The sequence below is a fragment of the Leuciscus leuciscus genome, assembly GCF_965113295.1.
Source record: "Leuciscus leuciscus genome assembly, chromosome: 5".
NCBI classification, from domain to species: domain Eukaryota; kingdom Metazoa; phylum Chordata; class Actinopteri; order Cypriniformes; family Leuciscidae; genus Leuciscus; species Leuciscus leuciscus.
Window position 1 is genome coordinate 34,537,417 of NC_138729.1, and position 16,015 is coordinate 34,553,431.

At 37.8% G+C, this 16,015-nt stretch overlaps 1 protein-coding gene across 2 annotated transcripts in view; it reads left to right on the forward strand.

Moving 5' to 3' along the window:
• The window catches only part of spns2 (SPNS lysolipid transporter 2, sphingosine-1-phosphate), a 72,049-nt gene extending 58,717 nt beyond the window's left edge, over positions 1 to 13,332 (forward strand). Inside the window, exons 9-13 of one of the 2 annotated variants that reach the window (XM_082170655.1) lie at positions 2,035 to 2,100; positions 2,606 to 2,704; positions 5,591 to 5,754; positions 8,408 to 8,447; positions 10,457 to 13,332. In XM_082170655.1, the coding sequence (XP_082026781.1) occupies positions 2,035 to 2,100; positions 2,606 to 2,704; positions 5,591 to 5,754; positions 8,408 to 8,447; positions 10,457 to 10,468 (381 nt within the window). In that variant the 3' untranslated portion in view covers positions 10,469 to 13,332. The remainder of the gene's footprint in view (positions 1 to 2,034; positions 2,101 to 2,605; positions 2,705 to 5,590; positions 5,755 to 8,407; positions 8,448 to 10,456) is intronic. The other variant, XM_082170656.1, reaches the window with a different exon arrangement.
• Positions 13,333 to 16,015: the final 2,683 nt, after the last annotated feature.

A 16,015-nucleotide genomic window follows, 5' to 3' on the forward strand; every position in this document is an offset into this window, starting at 1 on the left:
TAATCCCTGTACTTTTTATTAATCAAAGAATCCAAAAATATATATATATATTTTTAACTTTTTTTATTAAGCAGCACAACTGTTTTCAACATTGATAATAATAAGAAATGCTTATTGAGCAGCAAATCGTCATATTAGAATGATATCTGAAGGATCATGTGACACTGAAGACTGGAGTAATGATGCTGAAAAAATAAGCTTTGTTATCACATTTATAAATTACATTTTTAAATATATTCAATCAGAAACTAGTTTTTCACAATATTACTCTTTTTACTGTATTTTTTTATAAAAACTTTTTTTTTAACTTACCGACCCCAAACTTTTGAACAGTAGTGTATATTGTCACTAAAAATATATAAGTTATCTCACTAAACTCTTAGAAAACAGAAACATTTTGTTATTTAAAATTTAAATGGAATATCACTGTAATTGGAAAATGTGAAAATGGAAAAGTGTATTTCTGTCAGTCTTACTGAGAGCAACAATCAGTCCAGATTTTACAGTAAATTTCAAATTTAGGGTATTTATAGAAATGAATGACACATAATTTAGACCACAGGCCCTCATGCCATCTTGTCAAAAAGATAACATGACAGTGGCAGCCAGCCCCCAACTAAAGACATGAGCACCCCTTCAATCACCTGCCACAAGGCTTCTGTAATTACATCCAAATGTAGCATACGAAAAACAAGGAATCCAAAACTTTAAGGAGGGAAATATCTGGAGTGAGAAAATTTGATAGTGACAGATGTGCAGTCTGAGAATGTGACAGCACGCTGGAGCTCTGTCAGGGTCTGTTCTAGCAGGGACAGCTGCTGTCTCGTCAGCACGTTGGCTGATCACAATTCAGTCCTGAACCAGAGTCCTGCAGGGCTTTACAGTTTTAGCCTGTTTGTCCGTCACGCTGTCTGAGCCTCAAGTCACTTCGGGACAGAGTTTCATACATGTCCAAACACGCGCACACTTTCATGCTTTCATTTCCTCACCTTCTATTCTGATATTCTCTCACACTGACATCTAAATGGAAGGTTCTAGACCCACAAACTAAAAAAAAATGACACCCTGAGGTCATCTCTCTGTCAGCCCTGCCCAACAAATCTCTGAGACCAACACAAGACCCTGTCAAAGTCAGAACAGCCACTTGAATGATCAAATTCCCTTGCAACCTACAGTTCTCCTCACAATCCTGTCTGGTTTGACCCCAGCAGCTGCCGTCAGTCGTATTCTGTCCTCAGAGTTGTGGAGAGACCATCTACGTTCTGTCAGGTCACTAAGATTAGTGGAGATATTCAATGCTTGTGTCTCAGTCTGCCATAAGCACCTTGAAAATCCAGACTAGACACTGTGGGATATCATTTAATTTATGTGGGAATGCTTAAATCAGTTCGTCTGTTCTCATGGGATTGCACCAATCTGTTGTAATAACTTGTTAAATGTGACACGGTTTCAGCCGCCAGACATTTTGAGTTCCACTCTAGTTTAATGCTAACCGCTTGTCTCTTTTTTACGGTTTGGAGCACAACATGGTCCTGTTGCCCTCAAATCCAAAATTACATATAACATAACCACAGTATAATGACATGTTTTCATATTCCACAACAATTTTTTTTTTTTTTTTTTTTTATTTATTTAGTAGATGAGCCGGTTTAATTTAGTCTTTGACCAAATGCAAACGCTGGTGTGTGTGTGTGTGTGTGTGTGTGTGTGTGTGTGTGTGTGTGTGTGTGTGTGTGTGTGTGTGTGTGTGTGTGTGTGTGTGTGTGTGTGTGTGTGTGTGTGTGTGTGTGTGTGTGTGTGTGTATCTATATATATACATATCTATCTATCTATCTATCCCGCTATCTCTCTCTCTCTCTCTCTCTCTCTATATATATATATATATATATATATATATATATATATATACATACATACATATATATACATGGTAGAGTAACTTTTAATTTGAAAGAATGAAATATAATTGATCTTTCCTCTTCTATTCCCCCCCCCCCCCCCCCCCCCCCCCCCTCGCTCTCTTTTTCTCCTCAGATCTGCATTTTCATCGGAGAGACGCTGCTCTTTTTGAACTGGGCCATTACAGCGGACATTTTAATGGTTTGTACTGAAAGCCTGTATTTATCTGCTGGGTCGAGTGGAAACTTTAAAGCCTTTAACTGTTACAAAATGGTCATCTTCTCAGGCTAGTTTCTTATTTTGAATGGTGGGATGCATGACTACGAGGTTTGGTATAGCCTGGGTGGGACCCAAGACAAAATTGCTACTTTTGATTGCACTTAATGGAAATGCCACTCATGGAAAATAAAACGGAATAACATTTTCAGTTTGGATGTTTTTGTGTGAAGGAAGTAAGTGAGTTAGAGAAGAGAGAAGCTGTAAACAGAGTGCTTGTAAGGTTGATTTAAAGATTTAGCGAGAAAAGCTGTCATGAAGTTGAGTCAGCTAAGGTCTTACTGCATACTTAAACTCCAGTCAGCCTGGGTCAGTGTAAAGCGCTCTGACATTGTCTGTTTAAGTGAGCACTCATGGTACTTTTGTTTTCCTGTTTTGTTTTCATGTGATTTTCACTGCTGTTTTCCTATCACCACTTTTCTTTCTCCAGTATGTTGTCATACCGACCAGAAGAGCCACTGCTGTTGCCTTCCAGGGCTTCACGTCACATTTACTAGGGGATGCTGGGAGTCCGTACCTCATTGGCCTGGTAAGAATGTCTCACACACAGGGCTGTAAACTGTAGTGCTTTATGCTACAAGTATATACTGTTCAGTATTGAGTATTTGGTGTGTAGGGACTGATTTTATTTAATGGCTCTTTTTTTGAGTTCACAATGGCAGAATTACACAAAAGCCCTCTGAAGGTTTCCCATTCTTCCTGATCTGCGTTTCTTTCCAGTAATACCTTTCCTCGGGAGACATTATGTTGGTATATATGCCAGTCATCAGCTCATTCAAGGCTACGTTCATCTACAAGTGTTCCCTTCGGTCTCTTAAATACTTGTGTGCAACAATAAGCTACGCCGCCTTGTGCCGTGTGACATTTTGCTCTATGATTTTGTACGCTGACCCTGGCTCCATCTTCCTTTTCCTATTTCCACTCTTGTTCATGTTAACAAAATAAAAGCAAACCGATCACAGTGCAGCATAAATTCATCATTCTTCTTAACTCCGGAAAAAGCACGCTGTGGTTCCTAGACTTCCGACTCCTGTAGACATTCCTGGCATTCCGAACAGGAGTCACTGGAGTTGATCCAAGCTAAACAGTAACTCATGTGCGTGCTTTTGACAGGTTCAGAGCCCCATGTCATGTAGGGCTCAGGGTTCAGACCCATTGTTCACTTATTCCATTATCACTTTCAACCTCTTACAACAAAAGTGCATTTGCAATGTGTTTGCTCTTTATCTATCTCCCACATACACATCAATATTCTGCAAGAGTGTGTCATAAGCACACAGCAGGAGGTAAGAAGTGTGTCTAATCTGCCTGTATATTGTTTATAAGATTTTTTTTTTTTATTTTATCACTCCATCATTTGGTATTTGAGCCACGTCTTGCACATTATTGATTTAATGGCTTGACATAGAAAGTTCAAAGAACAGCATTTGTTTGAAATAGAAATATTTTATTGATTATTATTAAAATTAAATATGACATTACTTGTCACTTTTGATTAATTGAATGCATCCTTGCTTAATAAAAATATAAATTCTTCTTACTGACCCACAACTATTGAATAGCCATGTATATTTTATTATATAAGTATATACTTATTAAATAAGTATATTTTATAAGTTTATGAATTTTAGCAAGTTCCCTTTTGTACTGGATAAAAGTTTATGCTACATGAATAAATGTAAATTCAAGGGGAATTCACTTCATGATATTGCTGTTGCTAGCACTGTGCTGTACTGTTTGAGCTACAAGAATGCTAAAAGTTCACTCAAGTCACAGTGTTAGCAACCCACCACATTCCATCTGCTCAAAATGCCCTACCTGTGGACAGACAGCTGGGCAGTGTGGTTATAATGCTGCCACATGTTTTGTAACGTTTCATGTATGGTTAGTTCACATGACTCGGTTGCTCTCTGTGAGTACAATGATCTTCTCAGTTACCTCTAAGATAGTGGGTACATCTTCAGAGGAAGTGTGTGGGCATTCTGGCCTGTCAAATCCAGCAATGTGCCGAGTCATGCATCAACAGTTACTTGATAATTTCACTCCGGAGGTCTGGCAAGCTAGTGTGATGGTGGCTGTGACGTACTTCTGTCGTAACCCCCCCCCCCCCCCCCCCAAAAAAACCTGCCAGCTCTGAATAATAAACATAAGAACAGTTTTTAGAGGAATAACCACAGAAACTTTGACACTGGGCAGTGACACTATAGTTTTTCCAGACATTATACATGTGGCAGGCAGACAACACTTTCCTTTAAAAAGTGAACAATATGTGCACTAGACCTGTGAATGAATAACATTTCCTAAATACCTGGGAATGCTCCATTTCACTCTAACTGATGTAAAAACATTCATAGTACCTGTGAGTGAATCTATACCCTTAGGCATAGTGGGTGGTGTAATTATCTATGAAAATAGGCTATCAGCCGCAATCTACCATCTTTTTTTTCTGCCAAAAAAAAAAACCTCATTAGATACGCATCACAAATGTTCAACTTCAGCCCTATTTTTAGCAGTAGAAATAGTTCAACATTAATGTTTGGCATAATAAAAGCTGAGATATACACATATACAGGAGTGTGGTCTCTCACACACACCCACACACACACACACACACACACACACACAGACCTCACTGTCAGCACCCACTCATACACCTTTTAGTGTCAGCATTCCTACCCGACCCATGAGACTCGCACGCTAGTGCTGATGATAACAGATTAGCCATGCTAAAGTGAGTCAGAAGAGGAGCCCTGCTGAACATCATTTTAATGCTGTTGTCAGTGTCTTTATGTCAAAATGTACATCTTTTGCTTTATTTTGTAATAATATAGTGCACTAGAATGGCTAGAACAAAGCATTAACACTAGAAACATCCATTTTTAGCAAATGCTAAAATGCCATTCTAGCAAATGTACGCATTTAAAATGGTCTTAAATGGAACAAAAATATTGCTGACTCGTTCATCCTGCACTGCACTATTTGTACTATTTTTGTACAATCAAATGCAATGACAATATCCCTCTCTAATATTACATAGGAAATATGTCATGTGGTCTTTAACATTAATAACCAGTTGCTGACCACTGACTGAGTGAATCTTGAGGGAGCAAACAGCATAAAATGTAATCAGATTATGATAAATTGAAACTTAAACAAAATGCCTCCTTGACCGAATCAATAGTTTAATTAATTATAATTGTCTTTTTATAGATTTATTGACTTACTATTGAACAGATTCCAATAGCTTAAGACAAGTTAACACAAGGATTAAGTGTTCACCCAGTAACTGATTGACAGCACTTGAAGACAATATTAGGAAGTTAATTATTGCATTAATGTCGCTGATGGCTCACAGCAGACTTTTCCTTTGTTTGCTAATGAGTTCTCTTTTGTTTGTCTCTATGTGTTCCTACAGATATCAGACTCCCTGCAGGAGAGCTACGCTACGTCAGCTTTATGGCAGTTCCTGAGCTTGGGGTATGCCCTCATGCTCTGTCCCTTTGTCATCGTTCTGGGGGGGATTTTCTTCCTCGCCACCGCCCTTTTCTTCCTCGACGATCGTGACAAAGCGGAGAAACAGTGAGTGCCTAAGCCTCATAACCTTGATAGCTAACAGTAATTCAGTCTAATCTTTTAAGTCATTGTTCTAATGACATCGAGGTGCTTCCGTTTCAAGGGTCCTCACTTTACATTCCTAAATGGGACTATCATTTCTCATTTCCTCCACTGACAATGACAATCCGGAGAATAGCGGTTGCCATGGTGATTTTGGTAGCCTTGGCCATTTTTGTGTGCCTGGTGAATAGCCTCAGGTGGATAGTTAATTCGTGAGGATGAACGAGCTGGATAGATGGACAGAGATCTAGACGTATTCTCAAACAAAGACACTCTGCATAAGTGATCTGCCAATGGGGGAATGACACATCACATGGACTACAGATGACCTTTAGTAGATCAATTTCTTCCCTTACTCAAATCATTAACCCGTTATAAGAGAGATTTCAAAATTAATGTTATTTCAGTACACCAGCACTGGGCCGAGACAAGTTAAGCAAGTTTATGAATATAGGATTTAGATTAAGTGTTTGCAAGTCTTTGTCCAGTAAAAACAGTCATGGCGACATGAGAGGAACTGAACATCAAATAAACCTCAAAGTTGTCTTCTGCCATTCAAGCTACCCAGACATGTAATTTCATTTTAACATGTCATACATAAGCCATTATGAGATACTATATATGTTTATAGTATATATAACCTATGTATATTTACACATAGACATTTTAAAACAGACCTTTATTATAAACATTAGCTGGTTTGGTTATGGACGAGTCCCATTCCCTTAAAAGGTAAAGACAAACATGATACTCAAACTTTGCGACTCACTTTCCTTTTTGTGGCCGTCTTTTATCAAGTGGATTTCCTGTGTGTGTTGCCACTCAAAAATGACTTCCTTCCTGTCTGCTTGAGGACATTTTTAGGCAGGGTGGTATGTTGGGTTTCTGCAGAAGATCTTCCCACGATAGGTCTTAGAGACGGCTAAGGAGGTTGACTTTTCTTCTTGTCTCGCCATCTATTGCAACAGGCAGATTAATCATTACAGTCATCTTTCACAAGGAGCTACTCAACAAGATTATTTAATGTTCTTTTTCCTGCTACAGTATATACCATAAGTAGTGGAATACAAATAGTGTACTTGAAACCAGAGATGCAGGTCTTGAATAAATCAACCTTAACAATGATTAAATCTCAACTAAAAATACAGTGACCATGTTCAAAAGTGTAGTGTCAAACAGAATAATATATAACTGACAATTTTCTAAGTAGATTTCCCTGAACACTTCCTACTTCTGCTGTTGGTCAGTCAAACAGATATCTCTGCCCAAAACTCACACATTGGCTGAGCCAATTTTACTGGTCGGACACTCAAATAAACAGAGCAATGGAAAGGGAATTTATTCAAGGAAATTAATGACTTATACTCTGCATATTAAAATAGGACAAAGGAAAGTATTTTAACATTCAAAAAACTAAAAACGTCACTTCAGATGTAAAATAAATGACAAAAACACTTAACTTTTAAGTTTAAATTTAAAGGTGATTTTTTTACATCATATTTATTCTAGAGTAAATATATCAAGTGAAGGTGTCCTTAAAGACATTAAAAGCAGTTGACTCCCTCAGTGGATTGTAGATTATACAGGAGTTTTACCACACCTTATGTAGCCATCATGGTTTGAAATAGCCACTGAATTGCATTTGCAGCTATACTGTATATGTCATGTAATGAACTGCAATATTGTGTATGCTAAAAGCAGCAGCTACAGATTAAAGCAGTTATGTTTGTGGATGCAGCATAAACTATAAGCTTATATCCAGCCGTCATGAGCCTGTGCATTTATTCATTAAACATTTCCAACCAATACTCTTGCATAACACCCTTCTCACAGTTTTTCATAAGCATTGCATCATCACGAGGTTCAATCGAGCCTAAAAATAGCATAGTTTCAGGCTCAGTAGTTCTTTATTCACAAATATCTTGTTACTTCAATGTAGCATACTCATTTGTCTTCCTCTATTTATAGATGCAACATACAAAATTAAAGGCGTTCACTGGAGCGGAGGAATATATATTGAGCTTGAAGAGTACTTTATTTCTAGGTTGTTAGCTGTTTTGAGCTGAGGGGGAGACATTTATAGCACATGGGAAAACACCGTGCACATAGGCAGTCATGCAAAATACACACACGCATTTGTCTCATATCTTTTGCTGCCTGGCATCAGTTGGCAAAGTGTCCATGGGGATGTACTGAAGATATAAGCATCCCTGAACTGTGTGTTAAAGCACATGTAGCCTGTAGGGAAGACAATCACACTGCCATGAAGTGTCCCCATTGAGATTTCCAATAGAGTGAATGAAATTACAAGTAAGCAGGATTAGGATATATTTTAATAGGACTGAAAAAAATAAATATTTCCAATAAATCAATATATCAAATCATAATTACCATGTTAACTTTGACAACCCTACAAATGACATTAAATGGTTATTTCACCCAAAAATGAAATTACTCACACTCATATCATTCCAAACCTAAGACTTTTGTTCATCTTCGGAACACAGATTAAGATATTTTGTTCATGTGAGACCCTGCTCATTTGAGTGTACAATTATCAAAAACATTGCACAAATATCAGTCTTTTCCTCATTATTCTGTTTCTTTTTTCATCCAGCAGAGTAAACCAGCTTTCCCGACCACTGTCCACAGTTATGGTAAGACCTCAAATTCCTGCAAGCCTCCAACAAAGGCCTCCAGGTTACACAACTATTATCCTGTTGATATTTTAAATGCAGAATACAATGGTTCAAGCTTATTTATCAGAAGGTATTCAGTACTGTAAGAGGAGATATACCAACTTTGTTTTACACATTAAAGTAATTGAGTATCATAATATCAGTAAATAGAATAGAATAGAATAGAATAGAATAGAATAGAATAGAATAGAATAGAATAGAATAGAATAGAATAGAATAGAATAGAATGGGTGACCAGTTTATTTTAATCAATTAATAATCTCAAATTTGGCTCCTCTTCAAAACTCTGTTCCTGCCCCCTTCCCCTCTTTCTCTTATCAGCCTCTCACACACTGTTATGAGCCTGTTTGTATAATTACCATGACTTTTTATGCCCTAAAAATACGGCAAAGCATCAAAAGAAAGAGAAAGAAAACAACATCGGGAAAAAGGTTTCTCTGGTTGCCAATTTTTTAGGTGGAGGACAATGTGTGTGGGAGCAGTACTCTAAAAATAACTAGTCCCCCAAATATTCAATTGAGAGGGCGGATTGTGACCGTTAAATGTGGTAATGTATTTTTGTAATGCAGACAGGCTGTCCCAAGTTAGCTGTCCTACTCTTCTACTACACCCTCCACATTCTAATTAGCAAAACTACTGCTCCTTATTAGGTTAACAGCTTTAACAGGCTGAAGTTTAACAGGAAATCCATAAGATATCTCTGGTTGGACGAATCGCAAACCATGGCCTTGAGGGTTAGCCTGTCAGAGGCACACACATTAGCATAAATGATCATGTGATGACAAGCCATATTGCCTCAGTCACTTATATAAATGGGAAAAGTTCTCTATAGGGGTCAAAGCACAAAGTAGAGAGGAAGTTACATAACAGACGGACACCCACATACGCGTTATTAGAAAAGGAATTACGAGGAGGCACGGTGATGTGACAGCGGGAGTGGGAGTACGGGAAAAATCACTATTGTGACATTAGCCTTGATGAAGGCAGAAGATTTCAGACAGGAAGGGCCTACAACCAATGTAAAGAGAATAGTAGAGAGCAAATGACAGATGAAAGAGAAAGAAATGGACCATTGCCCTTGGATTATATAGCAGATGGAGGATGTGCTAAACACTTAAGAGATCTTGCATGAGTGCTTAAATCTAGTGGACAGAGACTAGCATGATAGTCTTTTCAATAAAAAGCTTGTCTTTCCTTTTAGAGAACATCTGCTAATCAATGATAACACTACCAGATATGTATTTCAACCATTCACCCTTTAGGCAGAGTTTAACATGGTTGGATTTCCTTAATACATAATCTATTCAAAATGAACTGAGAGTTATCTGCAATTACTGTTAAAAGTTTTTTGGGTTTTTTTTATGCTCACCTAGTCTGATTTTTTTTTAAAGAATAATACAGTAAAAACAATGATTTGTTTAATAGTAGAGGAGCTTCTAGGCCAGATTATTTGTGGCATAATGATAGACAAATCCTGAGCAGGACCCTGGATGCTCTGTAAACGTCAGTGATGTGATTATCTAAGCATAATACCCTAGTATTTAACCATTTTTAACGCTGTTATGTTGCATCAGCCAAATATCATCTTAGAGTTCTGTTGTTCTCTGCATTTCCTCATGCTACCACAATAAATTGAGACTAAATAAAATAATTGTCAAGTTTGTGACAGACACATATTGGGGTGTCAGTGGGGTAGCTGTGGGAAGCTTACAGAGCTGAGAAGGAGCTCTGGTTGTAGTGTGTGTGTGTGTGTGTGTGGGATATGTGTGGGGGGGGGTGGGTGTGGGGGGGGGTAGTTTACCTCACCAGCAGCACCAGACAGATGGCTCATTGGGTACTGAGTTATAATAATTAAAATGAAACATCCTGTAGGGAACCCAGAGACTAGGATGTTATTGCTCCAAATTTTATTCAACAACTACGAACAGCCAGAGACTGACACCTCTTTCTCTTTTTCATTCCCTCAGGTTACCAAATGAGAAGGGGCTGCTGCAATGAAGAAAAAGTGGAATGAAAATATGGCCAGTTGGAGGGAAAAACAGAAGGAATAAAACTTGCAGCTAACTCGCTATATGCACACTCAGCATACTCTTAAGATTACCGCTATCATCGTCATCTCTGCTTTTTCGTTCCATTCTGTGAAGGCCATTCTGTATTCGAGTCGCACCTTGCTTGCCCCAGTAAACCTTCAGCTGGCAAGAGGTCAGCCAATCAGCAGCTGGTGTGCAGCTATTAATGATGTATATAAAGAGCCATGTGGGTGTTTAGATGAGGGTGCACTAGCGCGCTCAGTGCCATACTACTGAACACAGCACGGACACACACTCCCGTCCTGTCACGCTGCCTGTCGATCTGCACCAAGTGCCATAACATCACATTCCTAATGGGGACCAGTACCAATGATGCTCACAGCCAACAGGGGCTCACCAATACGCCAAAAATCCCCCCAAAAATCAGTAAATACAGAACTGAAGGAATCACATCCCATCAACTACCCAACAAAAACTACGCAGTGAGTCCTGCCTTAAGAAATCCGGCAGAGGCACAGGTCTGGTCCCTGGTCACTTTTCTTTTATAAAGATTCTTTCCTTTGCTTATTATTAAATGTATTTTCCGTTCTTTTTCTTAGCACTTACCATTTTAATGCAGTGCCAGTGACATCATGCAGCCACGCATGACACATCGATCATTATCTTTTCTCTTCTTGCTCTGACTGTGTGTTTTTACAACTGAAACTGGAGGGACTTCATAAACTATAGCTGAAAGGGACACTGGATTGTAAATATCTTTTTATAATGAAGAAACAAATGTAAATGCTTTCATACTGAACTTTACTGAACAGTCTGTCAGGATAAATCGCATAGTATGCCCAAGAGTGGAGCATAAATGTTAAAAATGTTTTAAAAGTGAACAAAGCCAAGGTTATCGTCACTTATCTAGTGTTTTTCAATGCGGAATTCCGTCCGCAGTGCCGGGTTACCCATCCAGACAGGCAAACCTTCATTTTAACTGCGGATAAGATTCACAAGCTCAGTCTATAAGAATGAAAGTCTTTGTATGTTGGCTTACCTTGCTCATTTGGTTTTACATATCCCTTTACTGGAAAAGAAGAGAGAGACAGGATGATAGTGAATCGCAGCCAAGTTAATTACCTACACTGCAATCCATCCGGTTTCAAAAAGGGAGAAATCTAACTCTGGGGTTAAGCTAAGTCTGGATTGCTTTTTTAATTTTTTAATTTTTATTCTGTGAATTTTGTGGAAGTTTCTTTTAGCAGAAATCAGATATTTGAATATGTTGCATACACTAAGAAAAGCACTTTGCTTTTCACCGAGTAGTCTTGGATATGAAGAAATACAATTGGAGAATATACCAGTTTTCGCTGTTATTGGCCTGTGTGCTTTTACTTAAGAATATAGTTTGTAATATATGCAATTTAAAAGAAGGTTAGCAAAAATGAAAGCTTTGACAGTGGCAATAATTTGTATATTCTCATGTTTAGCAAGATTCACTCAGCACGCGCACAAACACACACACACACACACACACACACACACACACACCACTATCACTTTTCTGGAACCTGGTGTTACCAAATCCGTCTGTATCTGAAGCCGTTCAAGCGTAAATCTTTTCTAAAAGAGAAGCGGATGCTTTTTCCAATCTTGAAAACAGCACCTTGCCTGTAGATTGAAGTGGGGGAAAAAAGCTAATCTGTGTTTTGAAGGTCTGACTTAACATGTCATGTGAAATTACCGTCCCTGTTTGCCAGTCATATCCTCTTAGCTTTCATCATGCTAGGTGAAAAGCCTTTGAATGTGATTCTGTCCAATCCAATGAGTTTACACATGCAAATTTATCATAATGAAGCTTTTGTATTATTACTGTTGTTATTATTCTTTTACTGATGTCATTTTCTTTCTTTTTACAAATATGAGTTTTATATATATATATAAACACTATAAAGATAAACTATTATGCAGCGATTTTAATATATTGTAAACGGCTTTGATGCAATGTATTTATTATTATGTTTTTGTTTGCTACCCTTGCTGATAAGATGGTATAAGGGAAACATATTGTCATAGATATTATGTACAGTTTCGTTTTTGTTTAATTTTCTTTGAAAATTCCTCCTCATCACCATTTGAAGAATCTCTCAGTTGTTCATCTCAGAGAACTGTGTTTTCACAGGAGCCGATTATTTTACTGGTTCACACAAACACACAGCATGATTTACACTTAAAAGGACATGTATTGTGTACCAACATGTTTGTTAGACCAATGAACTGATAATTGATTTATTTTGCACAAGCAACTGAGTGTGTGAATAATGTGCTGATCAGGGGGTTTTCTCTTACTGTCTAATCCAATAGTTCTACACTGACATTTTAAGTGCTAGCTTTGAGGGATTATTCCCCATTCACTGCCTGGCTATAGCTTTTCAAAGTTATTTTACAGGCTGATTATATGACTAGTTTATTTGTTTGTTGAAAGGCAGCGCTCACGGTGATCTAGATCGGATGAAAGACTGGCTTAATATTTGTAAGGCCAAGTTAATTTTATCAACAAAACCCGATGCTAATGAGCAGTTTTATGAGATCTTTTTAATTGCTGAATCGTGAGAATTGAGTATTTCAGATTGCACATTTTCTTGTCATACAAGAATTCTGTAAAAATGTACCTATTTCTGATATCAAGCAGAACTAAAAGGTGATTTTATTTTTTAGAGCAAGTGTGATTATAAAGAAGAAAAGTATCTAGGACGTTTACTGTGATGCTCCCACAGGGATATACACCCTATATGTAACTGATCAAAATAAACTTATTTAATCAAAACAGAGCAATATGTTGTTGTCATTTTTTTTTACATTAGATTTAAGTGCACTTGATTTCATTTTGTTAACATTATGCATTAGATATGTTTTTGGAAAGAAATTAATACTTTTATTCAGCAAGAATGCACTGAATTGATCAAAGGAGACAGTCAAGACATTTTAATATAATATAACAAAATATTTTTATAGTAATTAAATGCTTTCTTTCTTTTGACTTTTCTTTCTTTTTAATCAATTGTGGGGGGAAATTAATCATGTTTTTAAAAAAATATCAAGCATCCTGTAAAAAAAAATAATCATGGTTTTTCATAAAAATACAACACAACTGTTTAACATTGATAATAATAAGAAATATTTATTGAGCAGCAAATCAGCATATTAGAATTATTTCTAAAGGATCGTGTGACTCTGAAGACTGGAATAACGGCTAATGAAAATTCAGCTTTGCCATCAAACAGATAAATTGCATTATACATTATATTAAAATATAAAATATTTTAAATTGTAATATTTTACAGTATGTTTTTACTATATTTTTTTATTAAATAAATGCAGCATTGATGAGCATAAGAGACTTTCCAAAAAATATTTCAAAAAATGACCAACCCCAAACAATAGTGTATTCATTATGTAGAAACATTCCATTATGTGGAATGTTTTAATGTAGATTAATACATTTTGAGGAAAAGTATTGTCCTAATGTATTAAATAATCCTTATTAATTATTAAGCCGTATTGTAAAGTATTATGTGATTTCTTTAACAAAGATATGAAAGATCATCAGACTAAAATATATATATCAAAATCTGTCCATTCTCAGAAGATCCTTGCAGCTGTACAGCACATGAATGGGCTCTAATGTCAGAGAGCCCCATTAGCACATACCTGAGGAGACAGAAAGGAGACTTTCACTGCTCCGGAGCAGGAAGCCCTCTCTCGTCCTCTTTATCAGAGGTGGGGGGGGGGCTCAGCAAAAGGTTTCATTTTCATCGGGCAGTGCAAGAGTCAGCCTGGATTTGGGGGACTGGATAAAGTCCAGCATTGTTTAGAGAGGCACACTGCACCTCTGTTGCCCGGCAACAGTTTCTGTGACACCAGAGAATAAGAATGTATGGAGAAGGTCACCAGTGTGTTGACAAGGCTTGAAACACCTACATAACCAGCGAGTGTTGCTGAAAATATGAGAAAATGTGCCTAGCAACAGCTGTCACATTCATTCATATTACAGATGAAAAAAATTATATTTGCTCATGGTGTGACCCAAACTGCATATGAAAGCAAATCTAGAAAGTTCGCAAATATCTGCAACCGTAGCCACAGCTGAGTACAGAATTACCTCATACCCTAAAACAGTGGTTCTCAAAGAGGTGCACAGGTACAGCTTGGGGTGGGGGTGAGCCTTTGCACCTCTTCCGCAGACGGAATCACAAGCTGCTATTGTGAACGTCACTGCCATATTCCAGCGAGAAGATGTACAAGAAGCTGAGGTCGGGAGGCGCTGTCAGAAGAGCTCCGTGCAGCCACTGACTATATACCATTCATACAAAGCATCACTGAAATATTGAGATTTTTTGTTCATTTAAATTGAAAGTTATGTTCTGATCTATTATTCTCCCTTACTGTTATATTTTTTGGAATGTTTTTAAAGGGTTAAGGGGTTAAGGGGTAGCCTGGGAAAACCCAGACAACTTCCAGCAAATTTAGATTTGCTCTGCAAGTAGTCTGGCAAAGAGCTCATTCAAGCCCATTTCTAATCCGTCGAAATCGCGGCACCAATCAGAAACGTTGAGGCGGGCTTTACACAATGACAATCGCTCTGATTGGTTTTAGGTCTAGCCTATCCAATTGTGCCCAGAGGCATTTGAGCGACGTCCGTTGGTGAAGCGCACCAGCTTTTAAATGCATTATTATATTAAAATTGCAAACACATGAGGGCAGTCTCCATGAAAGACCCACTGGCAGATGAACGTGCTACTACATTTCTCTCCGAAACGGTAGGAAATGAAATTAGATTTAATAGAGGATTTTAACTGTGACGAGATGATTGACAGGGCAGTTTACGTGACAGGATGCACGCGACAGATCCGTCCGATAAAGATGACGAAGTAGTATGTATGTCCCAAAGCTTGGCTACTTTTTTTGCTACACATTCAAAAGTAAATACCTTTTCTTCACAAAAAGCGTACATACTTTTATGGCGTAGTGTAACTTGGGTGAATTGGGACGCAGCATATGGCTTTACACGATGACGATCGCGATCGCTCTGATTGGTTTTAGGTCTATCCAGTTGTGCCCAGAGGCATTTGAGCGACATCCGTTGGTGACGGCCCTTTGGAAATGAGTTATTAATGGAGCTTTGCCAGACCATAACTCAGTTACTACTGAGAATGGTCTGGTTTTAACCAGGCTAGTTAAGGGTGGAGACCTGACCAAAAAAGTTTGAGAACCACTGCCCTAAAAACTTATGACAAGCTCAGAAGACCCATAATGGCCAAATATCTCTAAAGAGTCAGTCAATAATGATGAGGTGTTTTCCTTTAGTTAAATGCAAAGCTTACTGTGGCTGCGTTTAATCAGAAATATTGATCACAGGAGCTTTTCTAATCACAAGTGACCCCGTCTAACATTTGACAGGAAGGTCCTTATCTAGTTTATAGGAAACATCTCAATGTTTGGCTAATTTACAGT